Source organism: Ceratotherium simum, chromosome 10, assembly GCF_057802395.1.
Source record: "Ceratotherium simum simum isolate JZ-2026a chromosome 10, ASM5780239v1, whole genome shotgun sequence".
Taxonomy (NCBI): domain Eukaryota; kingdom Metazoa; phylum Chordata; class Mammalia; order Perissodactyla; family Rhinocerotidae; genus Ceratotherium; species Ceratotherium simum.
Window position 1 is genome coordinate 13,094,363 of NC_141909.1, and position 19,265 is coordinate 13,113,627.

General features: G+C 40.1%; 1 protein-coding gene across 7 annotated transcripts in view; it reads left to right on the plus strand.

Moving 5' to 3' along the window:
• The window catches only part of DOCK9 (dedicator of cytokinesis 9), a 283,377-nt gene that overhangs the window by 245,858 nt on the left and 18,254 nt on the right, over nt 1-19,265 (plus strand). For 6 of the 7 annotated variants that reach the window (XM_004423131.3, XM_087435895.1, XM_087435897.1 and 3 more), the window contains exons 42-46: nt 1,121-1,234; nt 1,348-1,563; nt 3,112-3,169; nt 5,886-5,992; nt 18,796-18,918. In XM_004423131.3, coding sequence (XP_004423188.1) covers nt 1,121-1,234; nt 1,348-1,563; nt 3,112-3,169; nt 5,886-5,992; nt 18,796-18,918 — 618 coding nt within the window. Of the gene's footprint in view, nt 1-1,120; nt 1,235-1,347; nt 1,564-3,111; nt 3,170-4,353; nt 4,432-5,885; nt 5,993-18,795; nt 18,919-19,265 lie in introns of all 7 variants that reach the window. The other variant, XM_014781851.2, reaches the window with a different exon arrangement.

A 19,265-nucleotide genomic window follows, 5' to 3' on the forward strand; every position in this document is an offset into this window, starting at 1 on the left:
AGATTCCAGTGCTGAGAATGGATTGGGGGAGTTGAGACCTTAGCTGGGAAGATCTTAGGGAAACCTTGGTCAGATCTAGGCCAGAGAAGATGGTGTCCTGGATCAGACATGGTGAGGTTAGAAGGAAGAGGAGATTGAGTTGACAATATTAAGTGATTGATTGTACCTGAGTGTGGTAAAGAAAAAGGAGGGAATGAGGATGGCATCTGCATTTTAGCTTGAGTAACTGAGAAAAGACAGTGCCATTCATAGACCCCCAAAAAGACAGATCCCCCGTTGCATAGTTAATATGTACACATTTTAATAAAAAATGCAAAGGACAGTCCACTTATTGAATATTTAGTACATATAAGTTCAAACCAAAAACTGAGGAGGTAATCATAAGGTCTCCCTTTTTGCCAGCCCTAGTGGTCTAGTGGTTAAGATGCGGTGCTGTCACCGCCATGGCCTGGGTTCCTTTCCTGGTCAGGGAACCACACCACCCCTCTGTAGGTTGTCATGCTCTGGCGGCTGTGTGTTGCTGTGATGCTGAATGCTATTCCACTGGTATTTCACATACCAGCAGGGTCACCTGTGGTGGACAGGTTTCAGCAGAGCTTCCAGAGTAGGTACACTAAGAAGAAGGACCTGGCCACCCACTTCTGAAAAAATTGGGCAAGAAAATCCTATGAATAGCAGGGGAGCATTGTCTGGTACAGCGCCAGAAGGTGAGAGGATGCTACAAGAAGACCAGGTAGGGTTCCACTGTGCTGTACGCAGGGTCATTAGGAGTCAGAATTGACTCGACAGCACTAACAACAACAACCGTTTTTATTAGAGAAAGTAGTAAGTAAGTAACTATCCGAGTGATACGGACTTATCTGATTCACATTCCCCTACACTCTCCTGATTAGCATTTTGATTAGCAAACAAAATACTTAAGGAAAACAAAATCACCTTCTGGAATAATTCTTGGAAGGTGAAAAAGATGACTTAGACATTGTTTCCTATGCTGGAGTGATCTCTCTTCAAAACTTCCCCTTTGCCCTGTCCTCATGCACATCCTAACTAAAGACCAGGAGCCAAGCCTGGGGAGTCATTTGAAGGTGAATTGATTTGCTCACGTTTGTGTGTCCTTAAGGTCATTATCTCCGTCAGCCAGCTGATTGCAGATGTTGTTGGGATTGGGGGAACCAGATTCCAGCAGTCCTTGTCTATCATCAACAACTGTGCCAACAGCGACAGGCTCATCAAGGTGGGCAGCCCGGTCCTGTTTTATTTTTCACTCTGTGTGTTATCATCTGGTATGTATATGGACAGGCAGAACACAGCTGAAAGCCACGTGTGCTTCTTCCACCTTCGTTTCAGCACACCAGCTTCTCCTCGGATGTGAAGGACTTGACCAAGAGGATACGCACGGTTCTGATGGCCACCGCCCAGATGAAGGAACACGAGAACGACCCAGAGATGCTGGTGGACCTGCAGTACAGTCTGGCCAAGTCCTATGCCAGCACTCCCGAGCTCAGGAAGACATGGCTGGACAGCATGGCCAGGATCCACGTCAAAAACGGGGATCTCTCCGAGGTAGCTCTGCAAGCCTCTCAATCTGGGTTGTTGAGAAAATTAATTATGCCCCATTCACTAAAAGAGGCCAATTTTCAGAAAAATTTCCCAGTAATTAAAAGAACCCAATTAAAAATATGTGATACTTTAAACAGTGTTAAGCTCAGTGTTACTTCACAGTCATCTAGGCATTTTCATAATTTACAACATCGTAAGGGGATATTTCTATCATGAAAGAGCATTGTTGGAAAGTTCCCTGTTTGAAAACGTCCATGTTCATATAGATGCCTGCTAATTCAAGTGCACTCAATTTCTGCATCAAAACTCCTCTCTAGTTCTAAAATTCAGTTATTTTATGATGGAATTAAATTTTCCTGTAATTAAAGTAATGATAGGGCATTGCTTTTTCCTTTTCGAGGTAGTCCACTTCCATCTGTGGATGTGGTAGGTATCAGAGCACTTCCTCGTGTACAGAGCTGCCATGTTTCAGTAGACAGCTTGGTGGGCCAGGGGGACAGGTGGCATGCAGGGGGTTGGGTGTGTGGGCTCCGGAGGCAGAGTGAATCCCAGATCCACATTTACTAACTCTGTGATGTTGAGCCAGTTTTTAACCCCTCTTTGCCTCTGTGACATCATCTGTAAAATGGGAGAAATTAAGGAAAACAATAGGCTGTAAGAAAGGTTCTGTGTTCCCATGAAAACTCTGTTCAGGGTTTGTGCTAAGACATTTAGGTCTGAGCAACAGCATTATCAAAGAAGCGTGCTTTTACTTTTAAACTTCTCTAATTTCTTAAATTAGTAAAATTATGTTCTACACCTAAAAAATTTATGTAACCTTTTTACTTATTGATTACTCGAGTCCATTCTGTTTGACCATAAATTTAATCTAACTATACGTTAGCAGTAATAAAAATGAATTACATATTATTAGTAGTAGTAGTAATTTTTCTGTCATTGTGACAAGAACCAGGGGTTCAGGCATTAGAACCTGACAGTGGGTTCATTTCCAACAGCTATCTTTGATTTTTTATAACATCATGGCAACTTGGTAAAAGAATTTATTTTTTCTTTCATTTTAAGGTGTTTATAATGTTATCCATTTAACATTAAATTGTAATTTTGGTTTAGAATTCTGTTTGGAAAAAGTTACAACTTCATTTTTTTTGAAGCTGAAAGAAAAATATGTTAGCCCCTGAAATTTGAGCAATTCTCTTTGAATCTAGGAAGGCACATGCCTTTTCTTCAAATGGTCCTCTTTTCACTTTAAGAGAAATCATGCAGAAATCTTAGATATATTAAGAACAAATGCTTTTTTATCTTTAAATTTTAATAATTCTAAATAGAAACAAGCCTTAGCAAATTTACCACCATTTGTCTCAGTTCACAATTTATTTGAAAATTTCAATTTATGTGAATTGTTCCACTTTTTTCAAAAGGTAAGATGTCAGCTATTAGAAACACTAATTGGTGCCTTGAGATCTAAGTACATACAGTCAATAGATTTCTGTTTGTGAGCATTACGACGTGCTTTATAAATGGTGATTCTGAAGCATATGTCTTTTATTATAGGCAGCAATGTGCTATGTCCATGTCACAGCCCTGGTGGCAGAATATCTCACACGGAAAGGTGAGGAACAATTCCTGTGTTTTGTGAAATGAATATAAAGCTGTACAAAGCAGGAAAGACAAGAGAGAGCCACTCATAAAGATTTGGAGATGGGAGAATTTGTGTGTGTGTGTGTGTGTGTGTGTGTACTGTATTCATTGTTTTATTCGCTGCATGACATTTGCTTGACTTGGTAGGCACAGCAGAAAGGCCAATATCAAAAGCAAAAGTACAGCCAGCCTTGATTGCCTAGTGGTTAAAGTTCGGCGCACTCTGCTTCGACGGCCCACCTTCCGTTCCCCGGACACAGAACCACACCTCCCGTCTGTCAGTAGCCATGCTGTGGTGACGGCTCACGTAGAAAAACTACAAGGACTTACAACTAGAATATACCACTATGTACTGAGGCTTTGGGGAGGAAAGGAAAAAAAAAAAAGGAGGAAGATTGGCAAGAGATGTTAGCTCGGGGTGAATCTTTCCCAGCAAAAAAAAACAAAAACAAAAGTAGATGGCATTTAGTCATATAACTTCTTGCTATGGCTCCACCTTTGCAGAAACTAGTTAATGAGCTTTGTATCTGGCTGTCCCTGACCAGCCAATCTCGAGCTGAAAAGATTTTATTTTCCCTTAAGATAGTTCCCCCTGGAACTATTTATCAATCAAAAGACAGTTGTAAGAGATCATCAGACAGCGTTTTCTGGAATGCAGCCCGGTTGGCTTTATTGTATGAGAAGGCAGGCTTGCTGTCTGGAAACCTTGCCTCCCCGTGGAAGGAGAGGGCAGGAATGAGTGCTGCCCGTTTGTGCATTATGAGTTTGTTCCCAAATTAGTAGGCCATGAATTCTTTCATAAGTTCCTTTTAGTTAAACACCAGTTGCTCATTTCCATTTCCAAATCGAGAACATTGAGGTTCTTAGAAAAGCTGGTTGTGTGTGCATGCGTACTGGATCACAGCAGCGCCAGATCTGGCTAACGAGGAGTACATTTACAAAGGGAGAAATGAGATAAAGTCACAGATGCTGAGGCCAGGGAATTTCTGTATATCTGGTACAGCTGGCTCTTTGGACTGGAATTTGAGAGTCTAGGCTTGTCATACATCAGAGCCCAAAAGAGAAAGAAATTAAAGAAGGGCTCCATATTCTCTTACTACCGGCACGATTTCCTGTTGAGACTTTTTGTCAGGTAATACGTTTCCTGGTGTTTAGAAGCAAACATAGCCCTCCTGCCGGAAACACCCCACTTCCCCTACAGTCACAGCACCTGCCAGAGGAGGCGCCAGGGAGGTGAGCTTGAGGGTGGGCCCAGCCCCCCACCCACATGAGACTCAGAGGTCTGGGGATTGTATCTTTCCACTCTGCGTGGATGGACTTGCCTCTCCTTCCCTCCCTTCTCTTCCTCGCTTCTCTGTCGATGGCAGTCCTATTCCTGTGGGCAAGGAGACGAAAGCACTTTGTTCTACTGGAACAGTTGTTATAGTTATTATAGTTGTTATAGTTGTTCCACTGGAGCTGAGTTGTGTATTTAAATGTACTCTGCAGCCTCAAAGTGGAGGGTTGGCTTTTATAATTTTGCTTTCTATACGTTAATGTATTCTCAAGCTTCCAGATTAATGCTTTTCATAGGGGAATCTTTTGTCTCCATGTAACAAAATAAAAGCAAGGCTGAACTAGGACAGTAGCAGAGGCATTAGGCAACCCATGAATGGCTTAGAAACCTTGACCAATATGCAGCAGAAAAAACTCCGACTTGAGGATCTACTCTTTCAATACTTGATTTCAAAATACTTTGTGTTCCTCTTTTTCCGAAAATATGGAAGGTCTCAATTCAAGTTTTGACTTCTGTTTGATTTTATGATAAACACCAATCTCAACATTAGAGTGACAAGGCATTTCAAGTCCTTCTTCACTCGATCATTTTTGCCCAGCTAACAGTGTCCAATTGACAAAGCTTTTCCCAGTGACTCCAAGGTGAGTAAAGGCCCCAAATGGGCTATTATTGCTTAAGGATACCTTCTCCCAGGTATTTATCCCAGCTCCAACCTTACACCATTCCCCCTTGGAGAGCTGAGTGCCTAGGCCCCTGAAGTATTCATGCTGTGTGCTCCTGCTCTTCAGTTGCAGGGAGGAAAGAAGCCTTCTCCTTACCCCTCAGGCAGCTGATGTGGAACCATCTAAGGCAGCCTCTCAGCTCGCAGCTGTGGCTATTGAGTTCCATCTTAATTTTATAGACTTCAAGTTCTAATCGGAGTTCTGGGTTACCCCCAGCCATAGCGGATAACATGACAACTTGAAAGAAACAGAGTTATTTTTGAGTCATATATTTTTCTTTGATTGACTTTGGCTTCTTTATTTTTCTTGGTATCTGAGCATGGAACATCTTACCAAATCAAATTATTGTTTATTTGTTATTATTTTACTATTAATTTGATTCAGTACCTATTTCAGTTTGTGTACAGTTTATTTAATGATTGCATACCTTTTAATAAAGATGAGTGAAAAAGAGAAAGAGATGAGAAAAAGAAACATTGCAGCAGATGAAGATGAAATATGAGGAAGCAAATGAAGAAAAGCATGCAGTGGCCCCCAGGCTCCCCATGGGAATGCTGGCCTGAAACCTAAGCGATTTCAAAATCGGTTATTTCATTCAGCACAAAGATGTGCCGGGCAGGAAGAAGCGTCAAGGTTCGTCCACGTTCAGGTTGATAACTGACTCCCTCCCCTGCTCTCTCGATTCCTAGGCATGTTTAGACAAGGGTGTACAGCTTTCAGGGTGATCACCCCCAACACAGATGAGGAGGCCTCCATGATGGAAGACGTGGGAATGCAGGATGTCCATTTCAGTGAGGTGAGTGCTGGAGCGTGCGTGGGTTTCCAGTTACTTCAGTGTCTCAGAACCTGCTGTTTGCCCTGCCAGTGCATCAGATGGAGGCTTTTCTCTCTGCAGCTGCTGTTGACACACTTCGCTCTAACTAAATAGTTCTCTAGACAACTGAAACAGAGCAGCGAAAGCTTTCTGCCATTCTCCCTTTCCTGGAATTCCTCCTTTTCTCTGGAAAGACAGTTTGAGGAGCTAGTTAGTAGTGAAGTGAGGCTGAAAGCTCAAAAACTGTGGTAAAAGTTCCAGTATTTTGACCATAAGTTTCTTATTCTTTCCAGCAATTCATTTCTGCAATTCTTGGGTTTTATTGCTATTTTAATCTGACTTTTAAATCAGTGTCTCCAACGCTAGACATCTCCCCAGTGTCTCCATCGTCTCGAAAAGCCATGAGATGCCAGGCTGGGCTCGGGGGCATAGCAGCCCCTGTTCAGGACCCTGATTCCTGCCTCCACTTGAATGCCGTAGCCCAGGTTCTGCATACCGTTGGTAAATAGGACCGGCCTGTCCCACCCCCAGTAGAGACCAAAAAGTTTGACGTTAGGTCACTGTAGCAATTTCTGCAAGTTTCTTGCCAAAACAAGAACACCTTGCAGCCACTTATCTGTAACTAGAGCGTTTTGAAATAAAGCTAGGAATTTAAACAAATGCCAGTTTCCTGCTTGCATTCCCTGAATTTCCTCTTCCGTGAATATCTGCCAGAAGGGTTTTTCATGTGTGTCTGCTCCCCTCAACTCAGGGCAGAATGAAACTGTCAAGGGAAGGCTTTTTAGTCCTGCCTATCTTTTAAGGAAAAATAAAGTTATATGTTTCTTCATGTGGAGAGAATGAACGGAGAAAGGAATAAACATGTCTGCCTGTGTTATACTTATTTTTGTGAAGTGGAGTCCTACAATTAATATTATGGCTTTTAACTGTGTTCTTGCCAATAAGTAGGGCCCGTGAACAAACATCCTCCATGACATTAACCAGTCCATAAATCAGTGGTTCTCAAAGTGTGGTCCTGGGATCCCTGAGGTCCCCGAGACCCTTTCAGGAAGTCTTCAAGGTCCTTACTCTTCCGACTGAATGTCTGTGTGAGGCTGGATTTTCTTTGTATACGTCAAGCAAAACAACATATCCAACAGATTAAGTGCAGAAGCAAATATGAGAACCCAGGTTTCTCCTACAAAGTCAGACATTAAAGAGAGTTGCAAAAACGTAAAACAATGCCAATCTTCTCCCTAATTTTTTTTTGAAAAATATTATTCTTTCATTAAAAAATGTTATTTTCTTTAACACTCAATAGGTTTTTGTTGTTTTAATTAAATCAATAAATAAATCTTCTTACATTTTTTCAGTTTCTATATCTAATATTTTAAATGTTGAGAGAGAACACCCATATAAATAAAAGTTCTCGGGAGCCGGCCTGGTGGCATAGTGGTTAAGTTCACACGCTCTGCTTCAGCGGCCCGAGGTTCATGGGTTCGGATCCTGGGTGCAGACCAATGCACGGCTTGTCAAGCCATGCTGTGGCGGCATCCCATATAAAGTAGAGGAAGATGGGTACGGATGTTAACCCAGGGCCAATCTTCCTCTGTAAAAAGAGGAGGATTGGCATCAGACGTTAGCTCAGAGCTAATCTTCCTCACAAAAAAAAAAAGAGAGAGAGAAAAAAGTTCTCAGTAACTTTTAAGGAATTCTCAATAATTTTTATGATATATAAAGGGATCTTAAGCCTAAAATATATAAGAACTACTATCATAAATTGTCTAGTCTCAAATGACCCTCTAAATTAAAAACTAAACATGAGAAAAGAGGATAATATGTTGAGTGTGTCTCGTATTTAAATATTAACCACAGTAAAGTTTTCTAAGTATCCTGAAAAAAAAAAAAAGGCAAGTTGGTTATTACATGGCATTAACAGTTCAGCTGTCTCTCCACCTTGAAATGCCTGGACAGATGGTGATTTTTTGTTTTTTACTGTGGAGTGTGAAACCTGTCACTGAGGTAACAAGGCCCACATGCTCTTGGCTTTGAATCCTCACTTCAAAGTGGATTTTGACTGGGTTTTTCCCTGAGAAGAGGCTTGAATGGATTGTCTACTTGCAGAAACCACCCTTGTCCTCTGTGCCAAGTCAGACCTCCAGAGTGCAACATTTTATTTAGAATTCGATAAGGAAAGCAATGATGCCAAGAACAATTAAATATTTGAAACTAAACACTTCTCAGTAACGTGTCCTGCAGGGATAATAAAATGAAGCTCAGGTTCGCTCATCTGATTAAGTAATAGGTTGGAATAATCACTACAACCTAGGGAATTAGCTTATGGAATCAAGTGCAGACTTTATTGGGAAAATTTGTGAATGGCACCCGCTCTGAGTAATAGCTAAACATGCCACAGGTTTGATGATAAAATAACTTTATCAGTTATTTTCAGAATATGGATTTTCCACCCTGTCCTTGAAGCATAAAGTTGGTAAATCTTTAACAAGGTCCATAGTACATGATGAATAATGATTAGGATGTGACACAGTGTGGTTATAAAGTCGTGAGCAAGCCCTGCACATCGAGAGTGAAACTAGCCAGGAGTGGAAAAAAATAATGTATGTTCTAAAAGCCAGGAAAACAGAAATTGCCACATACAGTTTTTTGCTTTGGGTATCAGGGTGTTTCAAGAAAAAGAGAAAGTTGAAAATCTCTGCCAGAGGAGGAGTTTTGGGAAAAGCTGACGGGAATAGGTGTATAACACATAGCTTAATAAAGTCATTGTCCTTTTAATCTGCATTATTAGATATATTTAAATGCCGAAGATGCTCACTTAACGTGATTTTAGAAGAGCTACCTAAAAATACACAATTCTCCTACCAGCAGGCCTCAGATGAATTTTTACTGATAGCTGTTCATCTTCCCTGACTCTGATCTAAAAAAAGACTCGCTCCCAGCTGCTTTTGATTAGATAAAGTGAAACATCCCATTCCTAGTAACAATTTTGTTTCACACGTTAGAGCCTGTGCAGACTGAAGAATTCTGAGTCCTCTATGGTGTCAAAACTCCACACAGCCCACGTAGTTTTGAGATCCCTCCCTCATTATTCCATCCAGTCAGGGTCCTGGAAGGACATGGTAGGACACTAGGGAAATTGAAGAAAGTCTAATAAAGGGGCTATTTTGAAAAGTGTGGACAGGGTTTAGGGAAACCAACAAGGAATATTGCAATATCCTTGAAGTTAGCAACAGCTGGGCTGCCACCCCTCAACCTGTGAGCTAAGGGAGGGGACAGAAAGAAACTAAACAGAGGGGCGCCTGACAGGACCCATGGGGTTTAGGGGATGGCTCCATCCTGGCACCCTGGCAAGGAGACAACAATCGAGGAGCCACCCTACTCTCACTCTCCTCCTGCCTTCCATTCTCCTGCTGGGCCTTCCATTGACTTAACTCAGTCAGGAGCCAGAGGACAGGGAGCCCAGTGGTCCTGGTGCATCGGCTTCCCAAAGCACAGAGCGAGGGAGGGCAGAGCCAAGAGGGACTCTAGGGGGAAAATGGAAAGTACAGCCCATCCTCGTTATTCACCCACTTGCTAAAATTTCTTTGTAACCCCCAAAATCAATACTCAATGAGGCCCTTTTGTGGTCATTTGGGGGTATGCACAGAGTGTCGAAAAATTTGAGCACACACATTCCCAGCTGAGGTTGAACAAGGTAATGCTTTGCCTTCTTGTTTCCGCTCTCATGCTGTAAACAGCTGTCCTTTTCATGATCTATTTAATGCCATGTTTTTCACATTTTTGTGCTTTTTTTGGTGATTTTGCTGCTTAAAACGGCCCCTAAGTGTCGTGCTGAAGTGCTGTCTAGTGTTCCTGAGCACAAGAAAGTGGTGATGTGCCTCATGGAGAAAATACGTGTGTCAGATAAGCTTCCTTCAGGCATGAGTTATAGTGCTTTTGGCCATGAGTTCAATGTTAATGAATCAACAATAGATCCTAAATTAGGTGTCTTTAAACTGAAACACACATAAAACAAAGTTATGTACTGATCAGTTGTCAAAAATTTTGTAACCTGAGGCTCTCAGGAACCTAACCCTGTATTACCTCTGGGAGCTGTGGTTCAGTATTCACTAATTCAGTGTTCAAGGTGACTTTTTTAGAATGTGACTACCTCAAATAAGGAGAATCCACTGTATCTAGCACACTCACCTGTTGTCTCACAAAGCAACAACCATCACCATTGGGTAGAGTGAACATTGTGAAGTTAACCAGGCACATCTCTGGCTTATGTTAGCTAAATTGTTTCTCTTCAGAAACAACTGCCAGTAACAAACATAAAATGTGTACATTTGTAGAACATCCCAAGAGATAGAGGTATTAACAGAACACATTCGATGATTCCTCTGTTTACATCTCATTCAAGCTTGGCAATTGCCTGTGACCCTGTGGAGTCATCTAATCATCCACTTTCCCTCGACTGCGAGTGCTGTTAGAACCATAAGAGTCATGTATCGTATCCTCACTATTATAGTGATTCTCCAAAACAATAGCAGCAGTGAGGAGTGAACTTGGCCCGTGGGACTTGTCTGACTGTTCGACCCTTATCTCATACCACAACATATTGCCCTGCTTCATTTTGCAGATATTCACTGAGCTTCTTTGTGCTGAATAAACAAGGGTGAGCAAAACGTGGTCTCTACCCTAGCACATTACACATACTGCCTTTGATGCTTTCTTCCCATTGAGGAGAAATACCTAAACCGCAGTCCCTTGGAATCTGAATTGGAAGTTCTGAGTTCTTTGTGACCGGAAATTTCTATGTTAACACATGTTGATTCATTCCGTAAACTAGCTGTGTGCCATATGTTATCTTGGGGGTATATAAGTATGGTGCCTGCCTCAGAAGGTTTCACCTAGTACAGTAGTCCTCAAAGTTGAATGTGGTTAGAAATTACTTAGATTTCTGTTACAAATATAGATTCCCATTCTTCCCCCACATCCCAGGTTCAGTTGGTTGGGGGTGGTGCCTGGGAAACTGTATTTTAATAAGCACTCCAGGTTATTATTCTGATGCAAGGGGTCCTCAACTGTATCTTGAAAAACAATAATATAGTGGAATAATATATATAATATAGTGGAAATGTGAATTATGCCATGAAGTGCACCATTGCCCAAGCCAGGTCACATGTTTACAGTTATTTCCAAATAGTAGATAATAGAGACAACATCTAGCTTCATAGGAAGGGTTAAATTAAATTAATCAATCCTAAGATGGAGCAAATGGCATTTAAATGAAAAATTTTAAAATAACCCAGGCAAACAGGCTCATACAGGCATTTTCATGCACACGCATGCACACACACACAGCATTAGTCTGTTGTTTCCACAGACAGGTGCTCAGTGTCCTCAATCACGTCACTGTGGCACACTCAAAAATGGGACTGGCTAATTACGTTGTAAACAGCTTCCTCAATGGCTTGTGAGCTTAGTGCACTGAGATCTTTTTAAGACTAGTCTAATATAAAATGTGTACTTTGCAGATGCATAAAGTTCATTGAGGGTTTTTTCCCAACCAGTAATTACCTACAGTTCTTTGTGTGTATCGACAATTTAGAAGAAATATCTTGGTGTTTAAATTTTAAACAAGGTGGTAAAACCATCCGACTTTCTGAATGATTGCCTTTCAAGGTCATCACTATGTGACCATTGTCTGGATTAGTTCTGGTTTCCAGGCGATTGCTGAGAATTCAAAGTAAATTATACATGGAATTTCTGCTGAAAATATTATTCATATATGCCCTGATGTTTACTTGCTATGATGTCTTAGTCTTTCTGACTCTGTAATTTTATGTTGACATATGGTCTCTCAAACTTAACTATCTATGTTTACTGGTTATTTCTATTCAAAGAATTGTTACTTGATGCACCAGCTATAAATGTATAGGGATAGCTATATAGTTGACATTAGCTTAAATAGTTTACCTTACCAAATTAAGCTTTGATGTTCACTATTCCATACTTTACTTTTATGAGAGAAGGACTTACTTTTTTTTATTAAAGCCATTTTTACTTTGTTATTGGGTAAAATCTGTAGGGACTCTGCTTTTTATACTATATATTATCATTTCTTTACAATAATAAGTGATATTCAGACTGATAAACTACAGATCCTGAATGCCTCCTGAATCAGAAGAAAAGAAAAAATAATGTCCAATAGCATATAATAGTTGATGATGTGTGTTATTTCCTTGATTACCGTCAAATTGTGATACTTATTTCACAATTATACTAAGCTCTATTCACTTTATCAAACATCCCTATTTTTCAGCCATCCTGAGGACTTTCCCTGGTTGAAGTCCATCTTTTTGTACCAAATATGACAGATTTTTCCGTAATGAACTCAGCTGTCTACAGTATTGATATGCCACTTGAATTCAGGTTTCATTGTTATTAAACTTTCCATGTGTTTCTAGTTTGACTAAACAAAATTAAAAATAGTATTCAAATCTTAGTCTCCCAATTAGGAGCATTTGGCCCAGGTGATTACCCATAAATTCTATTTGATATATATTTATTAAGTGAATAATCTAGAGCCATTTAAAGTATACCTGAAAGGCTGCTCTACACCGATACCTTATGTGGATAGACAGAACATCATTTTAAAATTAAGTAACATCTGGGCCCAGCCCAGTGGCGTAGTGGTTAAGTTTACGCGCTCCGATTCTGCAGCCCGGGGTTCAAGGGTTCAGATCCTGGGTGCACACCTACACACCACTTATCAAGGCATGCTGTGGCAGGCGTCCCACATGTAAAGTAGAGGAAGATGGACACGGATGTTAGCTCAGGGCTAATCTTCCTCACCAAAAAAAAAAAAAAATCAAGTAACGTCTTCCTTATATAATACTTCATTGTTATGGTACTTGATGTACGTCTAGATGCATTTTCATGTCTAATAGAATTATCTACATTTAATTATTAATTTATTTTTGACATAGAAAACTTTGTGTGCTAATTTAGTCTATGTTTAATCCTTCCCACATCTCCAGTCTCATCTCTTGCCACTCTCTAATTCTCATTTTGTACTCCACCCCCTCAAACTACTTGTAAATTCCTCACACACCATGCTGCCATCACTCCCGTTTCTTGCCCATGCTGTGCCCTCTCTATGGAATGTCTACCTCTCCTCCTCCCTATTCCCACTCCCACCTTTCACCTTCACCTGACTACCTCTTGATCATTTTTCAGACTCAATCAGACATCACTTTCTGCAACCTTCCGTGCCCCATCTTTCCCTCAACTCTGGATGGAGGCCACTCCTTTCTGCATCCTTGATTCCCTGCACATTTCTGTATCAGCACACTTACCACCATCTTTTATGATCTCTCCTAGAGATCGTACTAGACTAGACTCTGAGCTGTATGAGAGCTGGAAGGGCTTTATTCACTTGATCATTGGCCTCCCCAGTACTCACCCAGAGGCACTCTGACCACTGTTAAATAAGTTGCAACCCCTGCTGCTTTCAATTCAGAGTGTCTACACTTGTGACTTGCAGTTTGGACACATATTTGAAATCACTGTGTTTTGTTCTGTCCTCAGCATCTTAACACATACATCACATCTCTTTCAGCTGGTGATTGTTCTGAGTCTCTAGTATATCAGTCCTAGCTGCTCTGAAGCATGACCGTGTGTGTCTTTGAGGGCCCCTTCCTCAAAGCAAATTTCACTTATGTCATATGGCCTAATAAACAATCCAAACCCTGCCCTCCACATTTGGTAAAAATCTATCAAGCCATTTTTATAAATTACAGAAACTTAATTTTATTTATATAGATTTATTTTATAACCCCAGTGTCAAGCACAATGCCTTGCACATAGTGAATACTTGGTAAACGTTTGAAAAAATGAATGAAAGAATCAGTTAATGACGTGGTAGTGACTGTACGTAGTTTATAACTCTTTGAGGAGGATTTTCAATTTTCTGTGAGATTGCATTGAAAATAACTCCAGATTATTATTGTGCTATAACTGCTATGGCATAGAATTAAGAATCTTTAGGTCTCTTTGATCTCATTCACAATAAATAGAGCATCATCACTGTGTATTTACATCTACAATGTGGACCATTCCATGCTAGTGGAACCAATTGTAGTTTTTTACAAAAAATTTACATTTCTCTTTGAACAAAGCCCAGTAGTGAGAAAGGAAAGGGCCAAATGAATGGTCTGTAAGTTAAACCTAGGAACAGTTTTTGAATGGGTAAAGTTCCATGGCTTTTGACTATTTCATTATCAGAAGAATGCCTTGGTTGTACAATATTCTCATCCCTGATGGGAAATTGGGTCTTCTCAGAATTTTTCTACCTCTATTATAGTCCCATGGCACCACTGAGAAGGAAGATGCTCAATAAATACCCAGTGGCAGTGTCTTTGACCTAAGATATGCAAGAAATGCAAGGCTTTGATAAAAGGACTCTTAATCAACTCATTTCCCTACAGCGAAGGACAGCTATTAGTAATATTGTTAATATTACTAAGAAAAATGCAAACTGATTCATTCATCCAAGAAATTCTTGACTACCAAATATGTATGTGGCACTCTGGGATATTACATAGTCCAGTAGAAGTAAGATATTTTTAAAAAATTAATACAAAGTAGAAAGTGATGATTGAAATAAGAGAGATTTAACTGGCCTATGAATTGCTGTACAACATTTACAGTTTTCAGAGCATTTTGATGGGTAAAATTTTATTTGATCATCACAACCACCAAATTAGGTTAGACCTTTATTACACTCCCCAGTTTTACAAATATGGAAAAGTAAGTATATTGACACTGACATTATGCAAGTTTTATTTGTATGCTTCTCTTTTATCTAGCTTTTTATAATCAGAAGAGCATGAGAAGAATCATAAAAGTTTGCCCTGCTTATCCTGGATAGATACTCCACTGGGAAAGATTTGAGACAAAACTGAGAGAGTTGTATATCTTCATACCAATGCACAAGAAAAAGAGATGGTGTTAGAAGCTTTTCTGATTTCTTCTTTGTCTATAGCTGTTATGGTAGTTACTACATATATCTGGCTTTAATGTTTGCACTTAACAAGACCTATATAAAAGTATGAGACAACTGGTATACCTCTTTATAAGCAATGGTACAGAGTTTAGTCACACAGATGACAGTTTTATGATTTGTATGTTGTAAATATGGTGTAGGAGTTAAATGTCTTGCTTTAAAGATGATTTTTTTAAGTCCGTTAGCTAGTATTTTCTGGTAAATTGATTCACAGCTGCTTTAAAAATCTTTATTTTCTTCAGATCTATGAACCGTAGGCATTAGGCCTATAATGAAACATTATGCCGGTAATAAAAACGCCAGTCGTACCCTTCATTTACATTTTGTGTGTGTGTGTGTGAGGAAGATCAGCCCTGAGCTAACATCCATGCTAATCCTCCTCTTTTTGCTGAGGAAGACCGGCTCTGAGCTAACATCCACTGCCAATCCTCCTCCTTTTTTTCCCCAAAGCCCCAGTAGATAGTTGTATGTCATAGTTGCACATCCTTCTAGTTGCTGTATGTGGGATGCGGTCTCAGCATGGCCGGAGAAGCGGTGCATTGGTGCGTGCCCGGGATCCAAACCCGGGCCGACAGTAGCGGAGCGGGCGCACTTAACCGCTAAGCCACGGGGCCGGCCCCCCTTCATTTACATTTTTGTGGAGGATACAAACATGTTAAAAGGCAACTATAAAAGCCTTTAAAAATATTAGCACATTGAATCTGGCAATATATAAAGGAGAAATGCATCATGACCAAGTGGGCTTTACCCTGGGAATATACTGTTGGTTCGACTTTGGAAAACCAATCAATATAACTTGCCATACTAACAGAATAAATAAAAAAAACCATATGACCGTCTCCATAGATGCAGAAAAACCATTTGAAAAAATTCAGATCCATTTATGATAAAAAACTAGAAATAGAAAGGAATTTCCTCAACCTAAAAAAGATTATCTACAGAAAACTTACAGCTAACATCATACTTAATAGTGAAAGACTGAATGCTTTCCCCCTAAACTGGGAATAAGACAAGAATATCTGCTTCTACCACTGCTGTTCAACATTGTGCTGGAGCTTCTAGCTAATGCAGTAAGGCAAGAAAAAGAAATAAAACTGTCTATATTCACATAAGATACAGTTTTCTTTTGTGACGGAGAAAATCCCAAAGAATTTACAAAAAAAAACTACTAAAACTAATAATGAGTTTGGCACGGTCACAGGATACAACATCAATATACAAAATCAATCATGGGCCGGCCCTGTGGCTTGGTGGTTAAGTGCGCGCGCTGCGATGCTGGCGGCCCGGGTTCGGATCCCGGGTGCGCATCGAGGCACCACTTCTCCGTTCATCCTGAGGCCGAGTCCCACATGCAGCAACTAGAAGGATGTGCAGCTACGACACACAACTATCCACTGGGGCTTTGGGGGGAAAAAATAAAAATAAATAAAAATCTCAAAATCAATCAGCCTTCTTCATATTTAGAGATTCCTATACCATGGTTTCACTATATTGTTAATGATTATTTTGTATAATTTCTACAAATATGCTGGATGACTTTCAATCGTATTCAAACAAAGCACTTTCCTTGAAAAAAATGAACCATCAAAATAAAAAAATACTATTTATAATAACATCAAAAAAACGTGAAAACTTAGGTACAGATCTGTATGCTAAAAACTACAAAACACTGATGAAAGAAATCAGTGAAGACCTAAATAAATGGAGTAGAAGACTCAATATTGTTGAGCTGTCAATTCTCTCGAAATTGATTTATAGATTCAAAGCAGTCCCAATCAAACTCCCATCTGGGGTTTTGGTAGAAATCGACAAACTGACTCTAAAATTTGTATGGAAAAGCAAAGGACCCCGACTTAGCCAAAACGATTTTGAAAAAGTTGAAAGAGTCACGCTACCTGATTTCAAGATTACTATAAAGCAGTGGTTCTCAACTGGGGACAATTTTGGCCCCTCCCGGGGGACATTTGACAATGTCTGGAGACATTTTTTATTATCACGGTTATGGGGGAAGGAGGCTTCTAGTAGGTGGAGGCCAAAGGTGCTGCTAAACATTCTGTAATACACAGGACAGGCCCCAGAACAAAGAGTTATCTGGCCCAAAATATCAGTAGTGTCACTGTGGAGAAACCCTTCTATGCAACTACAGTAGTAATCAAGACAGTGTGGTTTTGGCACAAGAATAGACACATATATCAGAGGAACGAAATAGAGAAGCCAAAAATAGACCCACACACGTATATGGTCAATTGATTTTTGACAAAGGTTCAAAGGCAGTTCAATGGGGAAGTCTTTCATCAAATGGTGTAAACAATTGGACATAATGTATGGAAAAAAAAGAACTTTGACCCACACTTTACACTATATTAGAAAACATCTCAATGGATTATAGACTGAAATGTAAGCTGTAAAACTATAAAACTTCTAAAAGAAAACATAGAAAATCTTTGTGAACTTGGGTTGAATAAAAATTTCTTAGATATATAAAGCATAATCCAAAAAATAAATACTTGATATATTGAACTTCATCAAAATTAAAAACTTCTGCTCTTCAAAAGACACTAAGCAAATCCGGAGACAAGCTACAGACTGGGAGAAAATTACAAACCACATGTCTCGTAAAGGACTTTTATGCAAAATATATAAAGAACTCTAAAAACCCGATAATAAGAAAATAACCCGGTAGAAAAATGAGCAAAAGATTTGAATAGACACTTCATTAAAGCTATACGGATGACAAATAAGCACATGAAAATTTACTCACCATCATTAATGAATCATCAAATGGGCTTAAACAATAAAGGTCAAGTAAATTGGCTCCCATTAGGAAATTCCATAGAGAGATTGACATCAATCAATCTGAATGTTTAACAAAGTTATCAAGGATACAGTTGCTTTGGGAGGGAGGGGGAACTCTCCAGTCCGTTCCTAAGGCAGAGTGGCCCCTTCTATGGCCATGAGATGGATGCCAGCCCCAGTCAAGCTACATGCTGCCTCTCTCATGTCCAGTCTGGTGAGAGCACTTCTGTCCCAGCATTCCAAGCTGGGGTCCTAAAATTCACCCTGATTCTCCTGTTTAGGTCACATATCCACCCATAATGAAGCAATGACTGTGGCCAGGAAACAGATTTATGGTGATTAGTTTAAATCTGAACCACAGGCCCCATCCCTTGAGTCATGAATTGTGTTATCTTCCTCCAAAGTTCAAGGACTTGAATGGAGGCAGGGTCACTACCCAAATTTCAATAGGTAGAAATTTCCAAGGGAAGGAGGAAAGGATGCTGGTGAGGCAGGCATAGTGCCTACCACTCGCCATGGTTACTAAATTGCTCTGAGATGTTTAATTTAGGTTGAAGTCATGCTTAGTAATGCTCCATGTTTCCGCATTGTCATTGTTCCTCAGAGGAAAAAAAAATTCTAAATTATAGTTATAGAAAGAGAACTAAGAACAAAAATTTAGAGCCTGTTTGAAGCTATCAATGTCAGTTTTTTCCATGCAGTTAACTATTGCATAGTGCTGAGATGTAACCCTTCATTTCTGCTTGTAAACATGATGGAAAATGGCTCCTTAAAAAAGAACATAGTGATGCGTTGTTACAAGTGTGGAATTAGTGTTTAAAAATATTACTTATTTGGAAATTTTCCTCCTAGCTGACTTAACCAGTTATGCATTCTGCAAGGGCTATAATGTCATGTTCCCTATAACTCTCTTTTCTGGCTGGTGGCCTTCTTTGATCAGGAGGTGCTCATGGAGCTCCTGGAGCAGTGTGCAGATGGACTCTGGAAGGCTGAACGCTACGAGCTGATTGCCGACATCTATAAACTCATCATCCCCATTTACGAGAAGAGAAGAGATTTTGAGGTATCTGAGCGGGTTTGTTTTTTCCTGAGAGGACAGTGGAGTGGCATATATCCCCAGACCTTCTTACATTCAAAGAAAGCAAGCAAACCACAGTCAGAGATGAGCAAGTGGTCTCTGACCCTCCACGTCCACTCGTCACCACCCTCAGAGCCTCCAGGTATTACACACACAGACCCCGAATCTCGAACAACAGGGGTTGGTAATTCTGGCACTTCACTTTTGAAAGGTTGCCAGGAACACAGTTTTATAATTACCAGGTGCCTTTTTCTTCAGAACTCTTTCTTGTTCCACCTGCATGGAAAACGGTGTTCCTTCCATCTTTCCTGGGCTGGGGAGGTTTTCCAGTT